Source organism: Barbus barbus (genome assembly GCF_936440315.1).
Source record: "Barbus barbus genome assembly, chromosome: 21".
Taxonomy (NCBI): domain Eukaryota; kingdom Metazoa; phylum Chordata; class Actinopteri; order Cypriniformes; family Cyprinidae; genus Barbus; species Barbus barbus.
The window spans coordinates 4,946,127-4,969,300 of NC_136749.1; the positions used below are offsets into that span (position 1 = coordinate 4,946,127).

Sequence of the window (23,174 nt, forward strand, 5' to 3'; positions counted from 1 at the left end):
AATGATGTTTTATGTGAATTAGAAGATGGAATTTTACAATTGAATTTATGAGTTGTATATTGTTGGCAATCCATGTATTTTGTAAATATTGTTTTTTTGTTAATGTAATAATTGTTAAAAAAATAAAGAAAGACTAAAAGTAAAAAAAGTCTCTCTCTCTCTCTCTCTCTCTCTCTCTCTCTCTCTCTCTCTCTCTCTCTTTGTAAAACCTGAACTAGCTTGCTCGTATATCCACTCACCCAGCAGCAGAATACAGTCATCAGTCTTGTGGTATATATATATATATATATATATATATATATATATATATATATATAAGGGCTATAATTACATTCACACAGTTCAGTTACAGGCACATTCTGACTCCCTTAAATTCTCACAAAGCAATTTAAAGAGTGACTTGGTTAGGTTGTTGTGATGTGATGGAAATGCATTGCTGTTTAAAGGTTAAAGGTTTTGGAAAGAGTTTAATACTCTTATTTAGAAAAAGATGCATACATTTATCAAAAGTAACAGTAAAGATTTTTACATTGATAAAAAAAAACATCCTAAAAAAACATGCATTACAGTTTCCACAAAAATATTAAGCAGCACAACTGGTTTCAATATCAATAAATATGATTTTTTTTCTTGAGCATCAAATCAGCATATTAAAATTATTTCTAAAGTGACAATGAAGACTGGAGGAATGACTGCTGAAAATTCAGCTTTGCCATCAGGAAAAAAAAAGACATTTTAATATGTATTCAAATGGAAAATAAGTATTTAAATTGCAATAATTTGTCACTGTATTTTCAAATGATGATCAAAACTTTTGAATGATACTGTATAAGATGTCATCCATAGGTTTTAGATCAAGTCTTCTAACAGAGATGTGTTCTAAACTCATATTATAACAATCATTCAGAAAGGTAAGTTATTAAAAACTGAAAATGCATGGACTCATATCTTGCATGGACTCATATTAAATACCATTGTGTCATATGTGATAAGACTTTACAGTGTTATGGATGCATCTTTGATATTTACTTTAGTCTGTCACTATGGTTACAGGCGTTATTGGCGGCTTCTGGAATAAATGGGAATCGAAAAATGAACTGACTTCAGTTATCCATCATACGCAGTATTTAAATGCTACTGTGAGCTGTTTTATGAACAGGACAATTTGAGACCCTGTTAGTAAAACATTGACTGTGTGAACGTAGCCCCTGTGAACTGTCGTTATAAATACCTGTGAGTCTCTATTTGTTCTCGCTCTTTTTTCCTCTCTCATTTTTCCTCTCTCTCTTTCTTTTGCAGAACAGCCTGTATTCTGGAGAAGTGCCACTTAATACTGGAGTGCTTATGTAAAACGGCAATAGCAGAGCGATTCCAGCCCACGGGTCTGCCATCACATCCAGTCACAGAAATCAAAACAGCGAGCACCTAACAAACTTCAAAACAGCAGATTCACAACAATACTGATTGCAGTCATAGGTCAGTATAACCATAACCTCATTCTGCGGCACTCCATGCTGAACCTGGATGTAGAACTGCAGGGTTTCGGAGAATCCGTTTTATTTAAGGTACCTAATTACCAAGATACAAATCATTATTCCAAACTCCCAGCATGCTCGGATGTACATTTGAATTACAGAGATTTTCAATGCCCATGTCTGCCTATGTGTCTTCCGGGTACCTTATGATTTAACTGTGTTACGTCTCGCGGTCTACGTTACCCGTTGACTTTAATGAGGGTTCTATACTGCATTCATAATGTGCACTGAGCTGGAGAAAATGCGTGCCATGAAGTCTGGCTGATAGAGACTGAATAAACCATCTCTTATGCACAGTTGTCATGAACGGTGTTGTATTTTAATAGTAATTTAATACATTTATTAAGCATTTAATAGTGTTGTTATAGTTTAGCATTCATGAGCCTGCTCGCTAACAGAAGAACATATAGTATTCTCTCTCAAATATACACTCATTTATCACCCATGTTGCTGACAGCAATTGAGCTGCTGCATGAAGGATGTTTGGCTGCGGTTTTACATTTTAGAAAAAAGGCACTTGAGAAAAATGACAGGCTTTCCGTCACACTGCATGTATACACTGAAGAAAATAAATCAGTCTCTTCTGCTGTTTGTCGGTGCAGATTTAATTAAGGTGTTAAATATTATTTTGTTTCACTGGAGTTGCAGTGTTCTTATAGCTCTAATAGTAGTCCATAACGTTAGTAACGACAACATTGTGGGTTAAATTCTCAGAGAACACTGTGTAGATAAAAATGTATGTCTCCAAATGCAACGATGTAGAAAGAAAGTAGGATGGAGACAAAATTAGTACATGAAGGAGTTCTAAATGACTGTATTGCATTCAGAGGTTTTCTTCAAAGAAAATTGATTTTAAATTTTCGATGTAATGAAAAAAATAAGAACATGATTATATGACAAATATGGTAAATTAAAATTCCATAGAAAATTAACCCTTTAAAAAGAGTTGAATTTATACAAAAATTGTGTATATTTGAAACCCAAGTTCAATTTAAAACTGTGCCTGTTGTGATATTTCTGTAAAATTGTTACATAGCTTCCTGCACATTTTGTAATACATTCAAAGTGAAATTTCCATTCAATGAAACTAAAAGTATGTTTAGGTTTTATTCTAAAAAGAAGAATGTGAATCTGACAAATTTCTATTATAGGTTTTTGTAAATATTGCAGTAATTTGGAAATAAAATACCCTGAAGATTAATCATCTATCCCAATACCAAAATAATGTACCACCTACACAACCCTACCCTAAACCTAGTCGGTGGTGTTAGAAGAAAATCTGAGATAAATACATATTTGCTGCAGCAACTATGCCATTTTTGCTTGTTTCTATGAGTCTATTATCCTTTTATATTGACTCATATTTCACAGATCGCATCCTGGAATGCTGCACATCGCAAGTGAAAGTTGTACCAGGTGGGCTACAGAGCAAGTTTACTATGTCAGAAAAGCATATGGAGCCGGTTATGCAATACAAGAATAAAAATGTATTAGCACTATGGTAAAATGTTTGGTAAACAAAAAAGAAAGTCTTTAATAATCTGCCCCATGATCAGAATTTGTCATAAAAGTTGTTTGTGTTTTACTGCCACCAGTGTTGCTGGAAACTGCATGTATAGGTAAGTTTAGCAAAAATGTGGGTAGAAGCATGATTTTTCCAATGAGCCTACATTGGGTTTTTCTCAACCAATGAATACAAGATGTATGCAGAATACCGGAAATATTAGGACATTAAATAATTTTTTTTGTAAAAGGTATACGTATAGATAAAACATTAAAAGGCCTACAAGCTTATGTCATTTAGTGTGTGTTTTAAAGCTGCATCATTCATGTGGAGTTAAGAACAGGTTTGTTCAGGTGACAGATGGTGACCTAATATTGCTGCTTTCTATAAAATGATTTTATTAGCCTCATCCTGCTTATTTCAGGAGCTGAGAGAATGCAAATGAGGTGGTGCAGATGTTTACAGAAATCCTGCCTGGTCTGTATGGAGCATCGTTCCCTCTGCCAAAACTCCCCGCAAGCCCCTTTCACAGAGCTCAGCAGAAATGACCAGCACACAGAGCACTGAGCGAAGAAATCGCTGAAACAAAACACAAGCTATTACACTCCCCCACTGGAAATATATATTTGTCTTATTGTTAAGGTCAGTGAATTCGGCCCTCTTTTGCTCTCCATCTTTCAAAAGGAAATCTGATTCCCAGCAGGCCTTGAGGCAGGAGCCTCTCTCAACCTGCCTTCTGACTCACATCTCTCTGGGTCTCTTTCACAATCCCTACGTGTCACTGTTTGTCATCTGTAAATGAAAAAAAATGTTATTCCACACGCTCTACTTTCCATGCAAAGTGACATTAGGTGTATTTGCAGAAATCCACAGCCTTGTGGGCTGATGAAAGCCGCCTTTTTGTGCTCGCGCGTCCCCCTCCCCCTAATTTCCTCTTACTTCACACGCGAGGCTGTGAATAGGCCTTTATCTCTCCGTTTGCCGAGCTCTTATCGGCTGAAAAGAGGAAATCATGATTCCGATCCCTCCAGTTCCATTCTCTCCTCCTTTTTGTTAAATCTATCTGTCTTATAGCTGCCTCCTCTGTAATATATCCCCCAACTCTTGCGCTTCATGACTTTATTTCAGCATTCGCTGCCTGAGGGATCTGTTTTGATGTTAATACTTTCATCAGAGGGATTCCGAGGCAATTTTTTTCTGCGCTTTGGTCACCCATGTATATCTCATAATATTAGTGCTCGGTATTAGCTTGACGACAACTTTAAAAATCTCTGGATGTGCCAGAAATGTAAACCGGAACCTCTGGGAGGAATTTCGATCAAACAAAGGAACGAGAAAGCTGAAAGACTGAAGTTCTGTTGTCTTTTCTGCTCTTTTTTTTCCCCCTCCCTCTCTCTCCTTCTCGCTCGCCTTCGGTTCTGTCTCTCATCAGAGGTGAGAATTGTAATGTCTTTCTTCTTAACCTCAGGGGAGGAAATGGCCAGCCTTTCTCCTCAGTGGCAGAGCAGACATTATCTTCTTTTGAAAGCAAAGGTCAAGTGCTAATTTCTGTGCTAAAGTACTTAATGTTTTCTGGCATCCATTATTAAGAGGCTCAGGCTCAGAAAGGGAAAGGGAATGAGACAAGTTGTTCACAATTAAAGCAGATTTGACTAGCCGAAGATAATGATAGAAGAGCAGAGGAAGAGAGGGAGAGCTGTGGAAATAATATGATTATTGACCGACCGTGCCATTGGAACTGACATCAACATCTGCTTCAGAAATTAATAGGCCTTAATCCTGGAAACAGGATGTTGGAGCACATAAAATTCAAATCAAGCAGCATATGCATCAGTCAAAAGCATGACAACACTTTTAAAAATACTGTAAAACCATAGTGCCTTGGAAATTGCATGCACCAAGTCCAGCACAGCTTCTTCTTTTTTCTTTCTTTTTCGATAAGCCATTTTATTTGGAACGTATCTCAAAATATGGTAAAGAAACTTCTATTTCATGCCACTTTTAAAGCAAAATATCTTCTTTTGTGTTTCACAGAAGAAATAAAGTCTGGAATGACATTAGGGTGGATAAACTATTATTCATTTTGAATGAACGATTTCTATAATGCAGCGCCTCAAGAAGCTAAAGACAAATAACAGACAAAGAAGCAACCGCCAAAGAGGAATCAGTGTTTGAGTAAGTAATGGACAGACTGTGATTTACAGTCTGCTGAAAGCTTCCCGCTCCAAGGTTTGTTTTATTTACACTGTTTTTGAGGACAGACATTTGAGCTCCATGCCCAGATAAGAGAGAAAATCAAATTTACATGGAAAGGAGTTCTGAGTCAAATATAATGATAAGAACAAAAGGATGAAAGGAGGAAGGTAGACAATGTCTACTTTTGCTTGTTCAAAAGGCATGTTGTTACATACGTGGATGCATATGAGCTGTCCTTGGCATTGTGTTTCTTGAACCTGAAAAGAAAGCCATTTGCATTGTGTTCATGCTTTGTCCTCCTTTTTTGCCTGACGCAACAGGGTAAGAGTAATTTCATTTAGCCATGCTTGAGTTTTCAGCATCGATCTGTTAGCCGAGTGAATCCGACTGGTCAAGCGTGTGGCGGAAGAGGAAGTTCTACCTGATGAGCAGGAAGAGGGACAAATCTGTGCTTTAGCTCCACTTCACATTCACTTATTGGCTTTTGACACAAACATCCCATATGAGTTCACATTGAGCCTGCTATGGAGAATTGCAACATTTTCTGTATATCATGTATTCAATTTGTTTTCATTTTTATAAGTAATTATCATTATTATTTATTATCAAGCGTTCCATGTAGAGATCAACACAAGTAGAAATGTAGAAGGGAATGTGAAGAGCTTTTGGAAGCTACTTCAGTGTGTGTGTGTGTGTGTGTGTGTGTGTATGTATGTATAAGCAAGTTAGTCCACATTGAGAGTGACATTCCACTGATCATATAACACAAGAGTGACAGTGAACTGACTGAGCCTTCCTCAATAAAGTGACAGTTTAAAGGAGCGCTTCCTTTCTCACCATATCGCCCAATAAATTCTTCTCCATCACTATTTCTATTGCTGCTTGCTGTCTCTGTGTGCCTGTTTTGTGCAATACTGAGAATAAGCGGATAAGAAGGGCTGCTTCATGTTTTATTAATGTTATCATCATTCTCATGAAATTATAAGGTGTTAGTTTAGACTATTAGCAAAATCATGAACAAAATCGATCAAAAAATTATCAAAAACTAAATTTATAATACATATTTAATGCAAAATTAACAAGTGTCATCAGGTAAAGTCATCATGAGTCATCAACAAAGAAACTTCATGATGAGGGATAACAAATGGTGATAAATATGCATAACAGGTGGGAGGAAATGGTTTGTTTTCATGAGTAAATCCACTGTTAAAGTGTTTGCAATCAGTCTAAAAGGAAAGGCATAGGACCGATTGATACCTTAGGGCAGAGGCTTTTGTTAAAGCACAGGACGTTTGATTGTTTTCTACAAATATAAAACATGGGATGAATTAACTAAATTCTTTCACTTTTGCATGCTATTTCAGGATAAAAACTAATCACTAACAATACAGCTAAACATGCCGAGACAATGTAAATTATAATTTTTAAGCATAAAAACATTGTTTCTATTAACACTGTGCTATCACTGCCCTTCAAAAACAGTACAGAATTCCATTTAACATTTAGCTTGTGTACCTTTACTATTGATCATGGCAACAGTAATTCATCAAATGATGATCAAGTAATGGAAAAGATGTGAGCACACCTTTAAAGAGCTTGAACCTGATTCGCACAATTCCTTCAGTGAATCAGGTCTGGTTCAAATTCAGTGAATTCTCCTCATAATGTGGCAATGTGATTCTTAATGTTTTCCTAATGTATACACTGCTGCACATTTTACAGATCCTTTCAATCATGGCACACAGGCCTCTGTTATTTGAACAGGCATTGACACCCGTGTAATAATGAGCTGTGAAAGATCCCAAGAGCTGTGACCTGTGCGTAATATAATGTAACACTCATTTACCAACAGGAAGAGTTCAAAGATCACCCGTCAGGAGGGAAGAGCTCAATGTACTCGCATATCTTTCAATACTAATGAATGAATTATATTCAGGTTTAGTACAGGAAACGTCTAACAGGTGAAAGGCTAGCAAAGGCCTTTATCAAACAATACAGATCACAACGGTTGTCTAAATTTAAAGATCATATGAAGCATTGAAATTGTCAGAAATTATATTTGAAATCCATTGAGTTATTCACAAAAATCAGGGGAAAAAAAGTTTGCAACGAGTCATTTGCTGAGCCTTATTATTATGGTTTCATCAGGGGTTTTTTTTCATCAGGTTCATTTTTTATATGCAAGTATTAGTATGTAACGTCTAGAGCAGGGGTGCCCAACCCTGTTCCTGGCGATCGACTGTCCTGCAAAGTTTAAATCCAACTCTAATTAAACACACCTGAAGCTAGTAATTAAGGTCTTCAGGATCACGGCAAAATTAAAGGCAGGTGTGTTTGATTAGAGTTGGAGCTAAACTTTGCATGACAGTCGATCTCCAGGAACAGAGTTGGGCACCCCTGATCTAGTTCAAGTTTATTTGTATAGTGCTTTTTACGATACAAATCATTGCAAAGCAGCTCTACAGGAAATTAAGTTTCCACAATATAATTTATATATATTTAACTTATGGCAAAATTTGGTAATTCTGTATGTTGTCTGAGCATTGGCATCCTCTGAGGTCCTCTGAACACCTGAGAAAAGATAATGGCAACCCCTCAGTCATCTCAGATCATTTAAGGGTTGGATCCAGACTGAAGCTTCTGTAATTCCTAGTTAGCAGAAACTGAGAAACAAATCGAGACATAATTAGCGTAGCTGCTGTTCCATCTAAGCAAAAATAATTTGTTCAACCCAAGCTAAAGAATAATAATGTAGACTTGATCAGATACAACTGCAGTACAAGATTATAAGATGCATTATGTGAATGCTTGGCTAAAGAGATGTGTCTTTAATCTAGATTTAAACAGAGAGAGTGTGTCTGAACCCCGAACGTTATCAGGAAGGCTATTCCAGAGTTTGGGAGCCAAATGTGAAAAAGCTCTACCTCCTTTAGTGGACTTTGCTATCCTAGGTACTACCAAAAGTTCCGAATTTTGCGACCTTAGGGAGCGGGTTGGATTGTAGCGTGGTAGAAGACAAGTTAGGTACGCAGGAGCTAAACCATTTAGGGCCTTATAGGCAAGTAATAATATTTTGTAAATGATACGGAACTGAATAGGTAGCCAGTGCAGAGACTGTAAAATTGGGGTAATATGATCATATTTTCTTGGCCTGGTAAGAACTCTAACCACTGCATTTTGTTTATTGAAGATCCAGGACAACCAGCTAGCAGTGCATGGTAGCATGTTTTGAAGCTTGGCAATGATTCTAAGATGGAAGAAGTTGCTGTCTAATATAACACACAGATTTTTGACTTTAGAGGACGTAACAGTGCATCCGTCTAGTTGTAAACTGTTTTTTTTTTGGTTCAATAAGTAATATCTCTGTCTTATCTGAATTTAATTGGAGGGAATTATTGGTCATCCAATCTTTTAAATTTTTTACACAATCTATTAGCTTAGATAGTTTAGAAGTTTCATCTGGTCTTGTTGAGATATATAGTTGAGTATCATCAGCATAACAATGAAAACTAATCCCGTATTTTCTAATAATATTACCAAGAGGCAACATGTATATTGAAAATAGCAGAGGACCTAGGACAGATCCTTGTGGTACTCCATACTTTACTGGTGATAATTGAGATGACTCCCCATTTAAATGAACAAAGTGGTCTAGAGGTACAAAACGTACATTTTTGTACATTTGGATAGATTGTGGAACAATATGTTTTAAACGTAAACATTAATATGTATTTACAGCTAAAGAAACAAAATATTCACAAATCTTTTATATCATTACTGTTTTAAAGTAAAGTCTTATTTGACATTGTGTTATCCTTTGAAACAAATTGCCAGCAAAAGTCGGACAGAACAGAACAAAATGCCATTAGTAAGTTATTAAAAGTAAATGAGTAAGTTGTGTTTGATAAATTTGATTTTCAAACATAATGTCTTTGATATGACAAGTGAATACAATATAATGGAGTCAGTCATACACATGAATGGCACACGATTTAGCTATTGGCTACTTTTATGGTGGCTTTTTGTTATAACACCACAGTCTTGACAACATTCATTCATTGTTGGATAACCTGCAGTCTATCCATATTTATCACTATTGCTCTGCATTGATTTTTTGCCATGTATTCATTTAAAGTTAAGAAAACAAGCACCTATGACATAGTGTTTAGCTCTATGAAGTAATTTTAATTTCCAATCTCAATGTAAGGCTGTTTGTTCTGCCAAAAGCACCCCAAACCACATAAAACAGAATCCACATCACATTAAACAGAATCTGAATCAAGTTGTATCACAGCGAAGATGAATCGTTACAATCGTAGCAGTAAAATCTGGCTCAATATCCTATTACTGTGTTACAGATCTGTTGAGATTTTCAAACATCCACTCTGCTGTATTCCCTGAAGTATACAGCACTTATTTACATTCCCAAACAACTTTTCAACCGCACACATAATCTGAGTCACTCGAGACGCTCTCCTAAACAGCACGCTCTCTAGTCGAGAAAGTACTGAGCTAGAGGAGTCCCCAAAGTCTCTCCAAGCATTTTAGAATTATGTTTAATTTAAGGGGAAACATCCTTTATTTATTTCTCTATCTCTCTCTCTCTCAAGTCTCGCTGCTCTAAAGTCTTCTCCTCCAAAGGACTGATGAAGCCTGACTGTGACATCTGGGGAAATCAAACCATGGCATCCTATGGTAAAAGAACACACTTACACGCACACAGAAATGTGCATACACATTAAAGCACACTGCTTTCAATCCGTGATTCCTCTCAACCCAACCCTGAATGCTCAAGGAGTCATATTGAGTTGTCTTTCTCCCAGGCTGATAGCATTCTCTGCGGGCTTCCAGGGAAACTAGATTACAGCATTAATGACAAAACTGTGAAATAGGTTTGACAAGAATCTGTTAGAGACATGCACACACAGAAGCGTGTGTTTAAAAATATATACATAAACGTCCAATTTAAAAAAAAAAAAAAAAAAAAATTTAGATTAGCAACACAGGCTCAACATAGGAACAAGCCTTTTGCAAAACATACACATTCAATTCACATGAAAACCAGTGGTAGTAAAACATAACTTTTAATCCTTTTTACGTAAATTATGATTACAGGGACAGATTATTGATTGAATCACATTGCAGATTATATTGCATCACAAAACCAGCTCCCTTTTATGGTTTTTCTGATGCAGTAAATTTGCTCGGTAACCCACCTGGTAAAGCATTAAACTTTTAGCACCACTCACCATTGCATTTCGAAGCTGCCGCAATACTTACAACAACCAATGTAATAAAAGTTACCAGATTTATATTTATCGGTTTCAGATAAAAAATGAACATGCTTTTAGTGCCCCACACTGGATATTCAACTTTAAAAGTGTGCCAAAATGTGCATAAAGCAACATGATATCATTCAACATCTTTCAAAGATTTGTTCCCACCAACCTGGAAAATCAATCTTATTAAGCACTTATTGTATCAATCTACAACTTTGTTTTTGTTTCCAGGTTGTCAAAATAAGAAAATCAACCAATCAGATTGGAGCTTACTAGGTCAACTGAAAGTGATTTCAGTTTTGTGTGCAGTACACATCAGAAGGCCTGTCTGAGGCTGAGTCTAATGACTAATCATAATGAGCTTGTAAAATGCTTTCGAACACATGGAAGAGAGGACACAAAATGCTTCTTATGCCTTTTCTAGAGCTTGACACTACAGATCATCATTAATTTCCATTGTGTGGAAAAGAGCAGTGTGAACTTCCATCAAAATTTCTATTTTAGTGTTCCACAGGAGATGAAAATTAGTAATGAGTTTTGAACTACACGAGGAGTAAATAATTAATGTTTAGGTGAACTTTCACGCTTACAGTGATTTCTATAAATAAAATTTCCCATATTCACACAAACTCCTACCAGGTACAACAGCAAACCTCATTTTTAGGGGTGACCTTTGTGAATGAAAGCTTGTGTGATGGAAATGGTCTGGAATCTCTCATGGAAGTGCTTACTCTACACTTGACCTATCGACATTCGGCAAGTGAAATTTCCTCTCAGCGGAGCGTGACCTTAAAGGCCGATGGTTTACGTCAGATCTACGTTTCCCACAAGGCCAGTGAGAGAAGAACATCTCAAAATGTGAGCTTTTCAAAAAAACCTGAAGTATCTCTTTTAGCCTCTCCGTCTGTGATTCCATCCCTCTCTTCCTGTTGTTTTCAGATCCTTGTCGAAAATGTCAGCTGAGATGGGTCTTTGCCGAGCAGAGTTGGTGTTTAATAAGCACCCTGATTCGCTCCCATCTGCTGGTGAATGTGATGATTCTGTTTGGGCTGTAGGGTACTGGACGTGCTATTGATTTTGCAGTATCAATTGATATCTGGTGAGGAAGTGTGAGGGGGAGAATGATGAAAACAAAAGAAAGTATTAAAGATTTTCTATCCACTGAAATGGTGCTGATGATCAGCCGAGGGATCTGTGGACCTCTTTCAGCCCTCATTTACTCTGACCTGAAAACCAAAGGATGATGTAACTGACTATTATGATGTAACTTATTACATAGTTACTACATAGTAACATCACAAAGGAACAATGCATACCAAAAAAAATTTGGTTACAAATCCTACTGCTAGTTTGAAGAACATATTCAAGTAATCTTTACTGCCATAATGACATGCTTTTGATGCAACAGCCACAATATATTTAAATACAATTTAAATACATGTGGGGGGGGGGGGGGTGTACTTCAAAGCAACAGAAGAAAAGAAAGAATTTCTTATTTAAAATGTAAATATGTATTTTCAAAATAATCACAGAGTAGAAAGATTTACATATTGTATTACATTCTTATTATTTAATATAAACATACTTAATGTGTTTTCTTTATAAAAAAATGTTTTAATATAAGAACTTTTTGGATTCTTACAATTTAGTTTTACCATAAACAAAAGCAAAATGAACTATAATATGGAAGTAGAATTTTCACTTATGATAAAACTAAAATGTTATGTTTAATTTATCTTACTTATATATATATATATATATATATATATATAAAACATAGCCGATATGAGTTCTGAACATCAACACTCTGGGTCAATTGAAAATACTTTTATTTATGTGTCTATCTATCTATCTTTTCATTTATTTTGCCTTTAAACAAACTAATTTAAAAAAAAAAAAATCTATTAGACCATAATAATATGAACATTAAATAAACGACACTATAATATTCACTTGAAAAAGTGAAATGACAAAGACAATTCATAGCAGTCAATTAATAAATGAATCCTGTTTGGACATTGGACACTGAAAAAGAAACATCGGTGACTCCTACAAGACGAAAAAAGGTTGGTGTCAATAACACATTCATTCATCCTTTCATAATGTGGTAAATCTCAGTTTGAAAGACTTTTTAAACTTCTTCAAGAAGTGGACAACAAGGGTACTCGCATGCACCTCATGCCTCCAGAGAACTGCTAACATTCTAAACGCCGATCCCACATTTAATATGACATTTCAGATTGGATTTATAGCATATCATCAGAAATTCCCAAGACTACCTAGTCAGAGTGAAAGAACGACTTTCCGATATCTAGCCCTTTGGCTTTGCATCCATATTGATTTCTTGGAGCAGATTTTAAATCTTGTTTCTGTAGTGAACACGGGCCTGAGTGTGCATACTCTACAGTGAGATTATTCAAATTTATCAAGATGAATTATTGACTCAAGATTAAATCGTGGAACACTGGGGTCTGTCTGTGATTCTGACCAATTCTAATACAAAGAACATTCTTCAAAATGCACATCAAGTTTTGTATGAATTACTGGCACACTGCAAAAATGGAATTCCAATAATTTAGCCCCAGCAATCACAGCACTAAATCTGATGTAAGAGTATGCTATGCCCATCAGATTCACACCAGTCTTTTGTGATAATATTCCTGTCTTTGTGTTCCTGGTCTTAACGGATCAGCATATTTGACCAAATTTACATTTCCGACTTTGACTCCATTTGCTTAGCAACTTGCTGATATAATATGAAAGACTTTTTTTAAGGCAAGTCCACACTGCAATCATATACTTCCTCATTCTTTACCATCATGCAAGCAGAGCTCATTTCTGTTTAAATAGAGAAAGACCAAAATCTCCAACTCTATTGGCCAGCAATAGTATCTTTGGTTCAATTCACACACATATAATGTGTAGTCTAGTTAACATGCAAGCACATGTGATTTCATGTTTTTGTTTTATTTTAAATAGCCTTAAGCTTGGAAAATACTCTACATATAAATCTTTCCCAGGTCAGCCACACATGCAAACTCATAAATATGCGACATGAGCCTCTTCATAACCCAGGAACAGAACATTTTTACCCACAGATAGAGATCTTCAACTCAGCCAAGCTGAGAATGAAATCTTGTGAACTGAAATGGAATTACCATTTGCTTCTTCGCCTGCAACTCTGCCTCTAAAAGCAATTCCAATGCAACTCCTGCTGTGGAGCCAGCCGGTCTAGTACTTGCTGTAGTCACTGCCAAGAGTTTGCACTTGCCCATATCTTAACGAATTCTTTCTTTTTCTCATTTAAGAATGAATATTTGATTTGTTGTATTACCACTAGTCCTTCCAAAGTTACTCCTCAGTAAACATAACAGATGAATATAATACAGTAACATGCAACAAATAAGACTTGTGAACCCCTTGTGAAAAATAAGCATGCTTAATTGTACTGAATGTGCACTAGTAGTGTATTTCAAATTTTAAAAGAATATTTAAAAAACTGCTTTGCAGACAATATAATATTAATAAAATAAAAGGCCACTTAAGTGTATTTAAAGAGAGATACATTTCCCTTCAAAGTGCATTTTATCTATATGTTAAAAAAAAACATTTATTTTGACTAAAGCATTTTATTATATTGTAGTGTGTTATTCAATATTAAATTTAAAGTTAGTTTATTAAATTAAAATGTAGTGAATTGCAACTCCATCATGTGTTATTACAAACATATTTAAATAGGCCTACACTGTAAAAAAAAAAAAAAAAAAAGTTTTTAAAAGTTGAACCAAACTCGGAAATCTGCTGAAGCTGGTTGCCTTAAAATTTTAAGTTGGCTCAAATTCTTTTCTTTTTTTTTACAGTGTACATGACAAGTTTCAATACAATATTTCAGTTCACCATGAATATCGTCAGTACATTTAGCAGTACACTGTAACCGTATTTCAAAGACAGCCCAAGTAATTATGAATTTACATATAAATATATACTTAGGTGCTACTTAAGTTGGTTGAAAATGCACTTTTAATTCTGTAAATTACATTTAAAACAATAGCAATTAAAATGTAATTAAGTGTCCCCAAAACATTACATTCAGTTCATATGTAAGATTTTTAAGTATCTTTCCATATAGTACTATAAGTATACTAAATTCTATCTTTCTCACAAGGGACAAACTAACACGTTTTACAAGAACCAAACAATTCTCAAATTCTGTGCATCAGTAAATCTGCATTTACTCTTTTGCTCATGTTTGGTAATCCTCCAACAGAGCTGCAGAACCTTCAGTTATTTCAGAGCCAAGAAAAAAAGCTTTAATATTCATCATATTCAAACATGTTCTGCTCTTCTAGTGGTTTTGTGCTACCCATCCTCTTATTACTTTATTTTTGCTCTCATCAAATGGTGCAGTTTAGTTCCTATTTATACTCCCGATTCTCCTGCAGTTTTATTGGCCGTTCCCACACCTGCAGTGATTCTCTGCCGTGAGACTGCCGCTGCAAATTGCAACTGCTCCAGTTACATATCCCTGTGGCACATCTCAATCTCAGGTCCATCGCTATACACACTGTACAAAACAAAACTAATCTGTTATAATCTAACATGTATTATTAACACTTACTGAGCAAAGTCTAGAAACTGACCTATTACTAAACTCTCAAAGATTAAGAAAACAAGGCTATCAATGCATTTTTTTTTTTTTTCTCAAAAGGCTCCTAAAATAAAGTATTCAGATCTTTTTTTATGCATTCATAAAGAATTGCTTGAGGATGTGGGAAAAGGTTAGACACGGTATCCATAAAGGTACACCTTTAATATGGTAACATCTAACTGGTTGTATTTGAGTCAAAGATATTATTTAATATTGCCGAATCAACCTAAATTCATTACTTCATACCAACAAAACAACATTTTATGGGTTTAATCAAATTGCAGGTTGCCACTTTTTTACATGGTTTCATGAAATGGTGGCAGGAGGAGTTAAAAACCAGTGTTGAGTGTCCAAGTCCGAATCCAAAACCATATTTTCATGGTGTTGGTTTTGTCATGGACTCAGTCTTAACTCAGACTCAATCCTCTTTTGTTTCGGTATTAACTGGGACTCAAGTCTCTCAAAACAAAAAAGGTACAAAAGCTGTTACTGGAGTTGTATCTTTTCAAAAAGTACACTGTTGTACCTTATTAACTAAAATGTAGATATTATTACCTAAATTTTACATATTTGTACCTTTTGTACCCAGTGATAGTTTTGTACCTTTTTTTTATTAAACCTACTCAGGTCTTGGCAAGGACTCTTGAACAAGCTGGTCTTAATTATAGCACTGGTTAGTATTTTGTTTGGTGGGATTGTATAAACAATTATGATCTTTTTGTGGAACTCCATTTCAGAAAATCGCTTTTGGGGTGTAGAAAAACATCAACATGTTTGGCTGGCTTTCTGTAATTAAGTTGGAGAAGCTTCCTAAAGAGAATCTCTGGGTGCTATATCAGTTTCAGGGGTTTTGAAGTGCTCATGTTGTGTTGGTTGAGGTAGTTGTTGGAAGTTTTAAATGACTAAAATGAGGTCAGTGTAGACTAGGTGTGTAGAAGAACAGCATAGAGATTTCAAACTGCAGCTGCAAACTGAATTCCAGAGCAGGTAATGTGTATCAGTGGTTACAGGCTGAGTATTATCAACAATACGCAAAGAGCTTTGCTTTGCCATGTATCAGGAAAAAAATAAAGTATGGAAATCCCTCCAACACTGCTTCCCCTGGTTTACTGACTTCCATGAGAGAATAATAACTGACAACTATGAAATGAGTGCTTGTTGAGCAGATTTTAAATGGGAGAAGCTGTTTGGTTGTGCCTTGAAGCATAGCAAACCTTTGAGTGCGGCTATGATCACTGATCCAGAGAAAGATCAGAGCAGAGGTTCGCTTGAATAACTGAAGAGAGTAAAATGGATTTACGTGGGCTGATGGTAGCAATTAAAACTAGCCCATGTTGTACAGGATGTTTTTGTTCAATAAGTGGTCTAGAGGAGAGTAAAAACAAGCAGAAACAAGAGGCAACACAAGAGGCCAGGGCTTCAACAAGTATGGAAGTACAGACACAAAGGGTACAAAGATAGCAAAGGTAAATAGAATTGAAGCCACTGCTGCTTGGAGAGGCAGTGTAACATTAAGCTCTACCTGGGGACAAAACCTGTAGATGGGCAAATAGAAACAGTATGAGGACACAATGGGGATTGAGGGAAGGGATTGTAATAGGCACAATATAACTGGGAGATCAAGACCTTGGTGGCTGTGAGCATTGAGCATCGTACAGGAGATGAAAGACAAATCCAAACTCACTGGAAAAAATGTGACTGAAACGAAATTTCTGCTACATGTTCTACAATGTTGCTTCCGGTGTTGGGAGTAGTCACATAATCAAATGACATTTTACAAGTAACTAGCATTAATTTTAAATGTACAACAAAATATCTTAGATATGTTTTCAAATAAGTAAAGCGAGTTGCTTTGTTTTCCCATTTATTCACTGACTCCTCTCCTGTCTCCTGTGTTGAGTAAAAATGGGAGTGAGGTGCAGATGCATTTCCTTCAGTCTGAATATTTGATTCCTTCAGACTTCACTTCTGGTGTGAAAGGGCCTTTACAGTTGCCAAAAATACCATAACAAAAACTTTTTGATGTTTTGTTACTAAAAACAAACAAGCAAGCCCAACCTAGGTGACAAATGCAATGCATTACTTTCCATAAAATGTAATATAATTAGTACAATATTGTAATGCATTAATTTTAAAAGTAATTTCCCCCACACTAGTTGCTTATTTCATGTATTTCAACACTTTCAATGTTAAATGTCTTATGAGTGGTTAATACTCTACTATCTTTTAAAATAGAGTATTACCTACCTAAAACCCATCCTAAATCTAGTTTGATAGTGTTAACAAAAACACATGTGAGATAAAAATACATTTTCTGATGAAACCATGCCATTTTAGCTCAAGTCTTTGAGCTCTTTTAGCGTGACTCATGTTTCACTGGACTTCTTATCTATTTTACTATGTGAGAAAAAAACATTTGGAGCTCGTTATGTGATGCAAATGTCAAAATGGATTAGTTTAGAAATCACGCACTACGGTAAATAGTGTTTTGAGGTCAAAGCATAGCATTGTGCAAGTAGCATAGGTCTTTATTTATTAGCTATCTGCCCTGTAATTATAATTTATGCGATAATTTGATATCAGTATTTTATTGCCTCTAGTCTTAATTTCAGCTGGAAATCACAGTGAATTGTATGTAAACGTATGTTTCTGGAGTTTTGAAAAACTGTAGGTAGAGGCACATTTTCCCAATGAGTTTATGATGAGAAATACGGTCATCATCACGACACGTGAATTTATAGGATTTCCAAAGGTGCACAAGACGGATGGGAGGCAGTAGGAATCTTTGAAGGTCCACTGGTGGCCTCTAAAACCTGGCTTAACAAGTCTTTGCTGTCAAGTGCATCTAAGAAGTTCTGTGTGAGGGTAAAAATGACAAGTGAGAATAAAATCGTCACATGGATATTTTTAACTAAAGTGAACTGGACTACCATCACTCTGCTCTGTTGCAGTTTGCAGGAAAAAGGATGTGGGCTGTGATATGGCGGCTCACTGGACAGAAACCATAACACTAATTATTTGTTATTACTGGAGAAACTCCAATCTCCTGGTAGTGCAAGCGACAAGTACTCCATAGCCTGGCTCGCCTCGTGTTGCTACTGGAAAACAAGAAAGTCGCAAAACAAGCTAGCAAAAATTCCTTTGGGTCCGTCAAGGATCTTTTTCAGCAGGTGAACATTTTTGCAGACTTGTGGGTAGGAGTAATGTGGGAACGACCTGTTCTTACTCATTATGTTCCATTCACAATGTATTTCTCTTAACGACAGATACAGCCTCAGTATTATTGAAGCTAAGTGGGCAAAAACAGAAACAAACACTTTCAAAGGTCTTCAAAGTATTTCGATGAACAGTGATATAACACACTGTATGTCTTTAGGAACAACCTTGAAACATGAGATATGAACTTTAAGCTCTGTGCTCAGCATGTAAACAAATATAGATGGCTGTAATATGCTCTCCTTTGTCTCTCAAGGTCACGTATGTCCTTGATGAAGTAGGCCTGCACCGGAGGTCATAGAATCAGCACTAGAGCAAACCAATGGTCAGCACTACTGAAGGACAGCATACAGCCTCACTAATGGGAAACACTTGCCACTTTCAGTGTCTTTAAGATTTAGGTTTAATTAATTCAATGTGCTTGTCCTAATTTGAAGTGGAAATGCCATCAAATGAAATCATAAACTGCCCGAAATAGCAAATTATGGTTCAAACAATGGTGTGAGTTTGAGGCAGGGCTACCTATAATGGTGTGTTTGGACTTTTTTTTTTACCGTTCTGTTTGGTCCTGTAGAGGCATTATCCTTGAGAACACTGGCAATGACACAAATTTAACTTATTTTAAATATTCGTTTAAATAAAAAATATTGCATAGCTCTGGATAAAGATGCATTTGTGTTATAAGGTCTTTTGTTAAAAAGTCTTTGTTTTGAATTGAAAATGAATTTACATATTCTATAAGTATAATTATTTATGTATAAGATATTCTGCATGCAGCAAATATATGAGCACTTTTAGACCTTTTAGCTATTTTTTTTCCCCTGTTGCACTCCTAACACAGTAGGGAGAAAGACTTTATGTCTTGATAGTCTTGCTCTGCTCATTAAGAGTGCCCTGGTGAATTGTATTGTTTTTGACCAGACAGCGCTTTGTTTTGACTTTGTTTATGTTGTGTTATGACCCAATCAGCTCTAGTTGTTATTGTATCTCTCTGTGGCACATCATTGTTAATATTTGTTAATGAGTTAATTGTTAAACGCAGTGCAGCTCTCTTTGTCTCTGCTGCATTTCTTCTCTCAGATGCAACTCAATTAAATATGTATGTAGTCCAATAAATAGATAAAACAGAAAGCAGTTATCAAAAATACTGCCTGCATGGCCTTGGTGATGTTAGCTGAAAAGTTGTTTTGGTTTCTCTTCAGGTGCAGCAAGTTATTACATTTTGATAAAACACTTTTTCTTTGCACTTTATTGCACTAAAATCTTGTGCACAATGAAAGCAGGAACATGCAATGTTTACAAATGAACTGAAAATGACAAATGAAACTAACATGAGCCCTTACTTCATTTTTTTTTTTAATTATTACAAAATGCAAGGTCATACAAACTATATACTACATGCTGCCCTAAAAATAATCTAAATTAACTGTTTTTATTAATGTCAAAAATATTGGCAACATCACTGAATGCACCTAAATACATTGATTTATACCAACAACACTCATTAAATCAGGTAGTAATAGCAAGTTACCACTTTTTTACAAAGAAATTATTTTATATATGTGACCCTGGAGCACAAAACCAGTCTTAAGTCGCTGGGGTATATTTGTAGCAATAGCCAAAAATACATTGTGTGGGTCAAAATTATTGATTTTTTTTTTATGCCAAAAATTATTAGGATATTAAGTAAAGATCATGTTCCATCAAGGCATTTTGTAAATTTATTACCGTAAATATTAAAACTTAATTTTTGATTACTAATGTGTAATCAAAGGACTTCATTTGGCGATTTTCTCAAGATTTTTATATTTTTGCACCCTCAGATTCCAGATTTTCAAATCGGCCAAATATTCCATACATCAATGGAAAGCTTATTTATTCAGTTTCAGATGATGTATAAATCTGAATTTTGAAAAATTGACACTTAAGACATTTAAGAAATTTGACTAAAATGCAATCCATTTAAATATCTTAATGTAAATGTATCAAATGCTTTGAAATATAAACAGTGTTTGTTAGCAATAAATATAAAACGTGTATCCAAACGTGGAGAGAATTGTTTGTGAGAGTGAGAGAAGGGCAGCTGAAGTCACAGAGGACGGTGGGACAGTGGCTGAGAGCCAGATGTTGTCACAGACAGCTGCTTCCTAATGCAGGGACGGAGAATGTGATGACACATGCGAAAGACAGTAGCGCTCGTTCCGTTTCCCCATCATCCCATTCAACATTGTGTATTTTCTCTGCACAAAAAGAGAAGACCTCACTTGTCCTACACGGCTATGGATGCAATATTATTCACAAACCTGTGCCACTTACACACCCACAAGAATATATCCCACTGGAACTAAAAGAAATGCAATCTTCTGCACTATTTTTATGCACACACACACAACATCCAAGCGCTCAGCAGTGAATATCAGTGTATAATGAGAAACAAAGCCACCATGAACAATAACAGCAATAATAAAGCGTACCATATCCATGCATCTCTGCCAATTAACATTGCTGCTACTATTTTTAACAATCCCACGGCAAATAAATGTCTAGTTAAATTAAAAAGTGGAAGATATGATACGAAAGCATATTCTTTGCAATATTTCAAAACGTGCAATCATTTTGCAGTTATGTGTTCGCAACAAAGTCTATAGGGTAAATAAACCCAGCTTTCTTACACAATCATGTGCGAAATGCATTCTAACAATTAAAGCGCAAAAGCTATGAATGTTTGTTTGCAGGCTTCAAATAATTCCCTTGTGGCACAAAGCATACTTACCCATTCCGCTAATTGCAAACCATGCACAGTAATGATAAACTAAATTTGGAAAATGTCTCCATTATGTTACATTAGTTCCACAGTTTAAGGCAGCATCTGAGGAAATCAGTTATGAAAACAGGACTTGAAGGCTAAATATTGCTGGGGTGTGTGATTGTGTGATGCGTTTTCGGTTTGTGCTGGTGTCCAGGAGTGAGAAAAAAAACAGCTTATTACATCACATAATTAAAGGAAGCCCTGGGATATGCAACGGAAATCCCTGAGGTGCATTTGACATTATTTGATTGTATTGATTGAGACTGGAAAAGAAGCACATCAGACAGGCCTCACCCCAGAGAGCAACAGTGTTTGATACGAGTCTGCTGACGTTTTTTGGACATTTCCACTCGCAGGGAAATTTCCTCTTCATTGTTGACCATAATAAGACTGAAGCGAACATGTTCGCTCCTATTAAAACTACAACTCCATTAAGAAAGCGCCTGTGACTCAGTTCTGGGAGGCGATGCTGAGCTTGGATGGCCTTCCTCAAAGCATTCATTAAATGGTTGCTAATAGCAACATGCAAGAGAACATCTATGCAGTGAAAGCCTACTCTAAATCATGTTTAACTTTTTCGGTGATCTTTAAAATATTATTTAAAGCAAACACCACAATAGTACAATCCAAAACCTGAAATACACAGGTGCCTAATATACACTCGGTATCCTACGGTGTATATATTAAACCGTCAGTGTTCTCTGCACTGAAAAAAAAGGTAACCTAAAATGGTAACATATTACCATTTACTGGTTTTATTCAAGTCAGAAATATTACTAAAAAACACTGATAAATGTTTTTTGTTACCAACATGACAACACGGGTTAAATCAGGTAAAAATAGCTTTTAAAAGGTAACAATTACAGGTTACTTTTATTGCATTGAATATTATTGTAACCTGAACACTAGAATAGAATAGAATAGAATTCTTATGACCTTAGGCAATAACAGAAGAAAATATGCCATTGCAATACCTCACAGCCAGACTTCTCTCCTCATGAAACATTCAGAAACAATATGGAACAAGAGAATATGCAACAGCATATTGTTTTATGCATATAGATGCAATATGCGACAGCGTATTGTACAGTGTTTGGAAGGGGTTTTGCCTCCGTCACAACCTGTACGCAACTTTTGCATGGGTGATTGGGGCTCAGAAAGTTCTGTGTTTGGAAAAGTAGCGTTCCCTACAAATCCGCACCGACTTTTAACTCTTTTTAAGGGGGGAAGTCAAGATAGCATCTTTCATTTAACATTCAAGCTTTGGGTGATATATAATAATGCACAGAGAGCGGCAAACCTAGAGCCACAGCAGGAGCTTCACGGCGAACACGACAAAAGGAGTCTTGTTAAATGTATATATATATTTTTAAGAAGGCTCTTACCGAATCTTAACACATGTGGCATCCCGTGAGAATATCCCACACACAGTAAGAGCAGCAACAGCCCAAGCCATCTCTGATGAGTTACCAGAGGAGAGCACATCTTCGTGATGCCTGCGATACACTGCATGTCATTCCCCTGGATGGATCGTTAGATTCCCACTTATTTCTGCTTTGTTTTTGTCAGCGATGTGATCACGGCATGGTCACTGAGACCGAAGAGGGCACTCCATATCAGCGATGCTCCGCATGTCCGTCTCACTGCGCAAAGGAGCAACCTTCCGACCGGGCGTCCATGTTATAGAAGGGAAATCCAGGAGAAATCCATGTACGGGTGGCCTGGAAGAGCAGAGCAACACGGGGATGAGTGATGAGAGCTAGTGTAGCGGATCGCAGAAGCGGCAGCGACGAGCGCAGGCTGCTCGTGTAATGCTGTCTACTGCACTGCTGCACTCACACTGACGTCGAGCCGAGAGCAACGCGAGCGCAACACTGACCACTCACAACATCCATTTCCCACTCTAACATGCTTCACGTCTCAAAGCGAATGCCGTGCATGGATGTAACATCTCTGTTCATAGGTATCATGCTCAGATGATCCTTCA

At 36.3% G+C, this 23,174-nt stretch overlaps 1 protein-coding gene across 1 annotated transcript in view; it reads right to left on the minus strand.

The window, feature by feature from the left end:
- The window catches only part of LOC306887163 (glutamate receptor ionotropic, kainate 2-like), a gene marked incomplete at both ends in the record, with an annotated part of 195,665 nt that extends 172,966 nt beyond the window's left edge, over positions 1-22,699 (minus strand). The window contains one exon of the mRNA XM_079444708.1: positions 22,573-22,699. Within this exon, the coding sequence (XP_079300834.1) occupies positions 22,573-22,699 (127 nt within the window). The remainder of the gene's footprint in view (positions 1-22,572) is intronic.
- Positions 22,700-23,174: the final 475 nt, after the last annotated feature.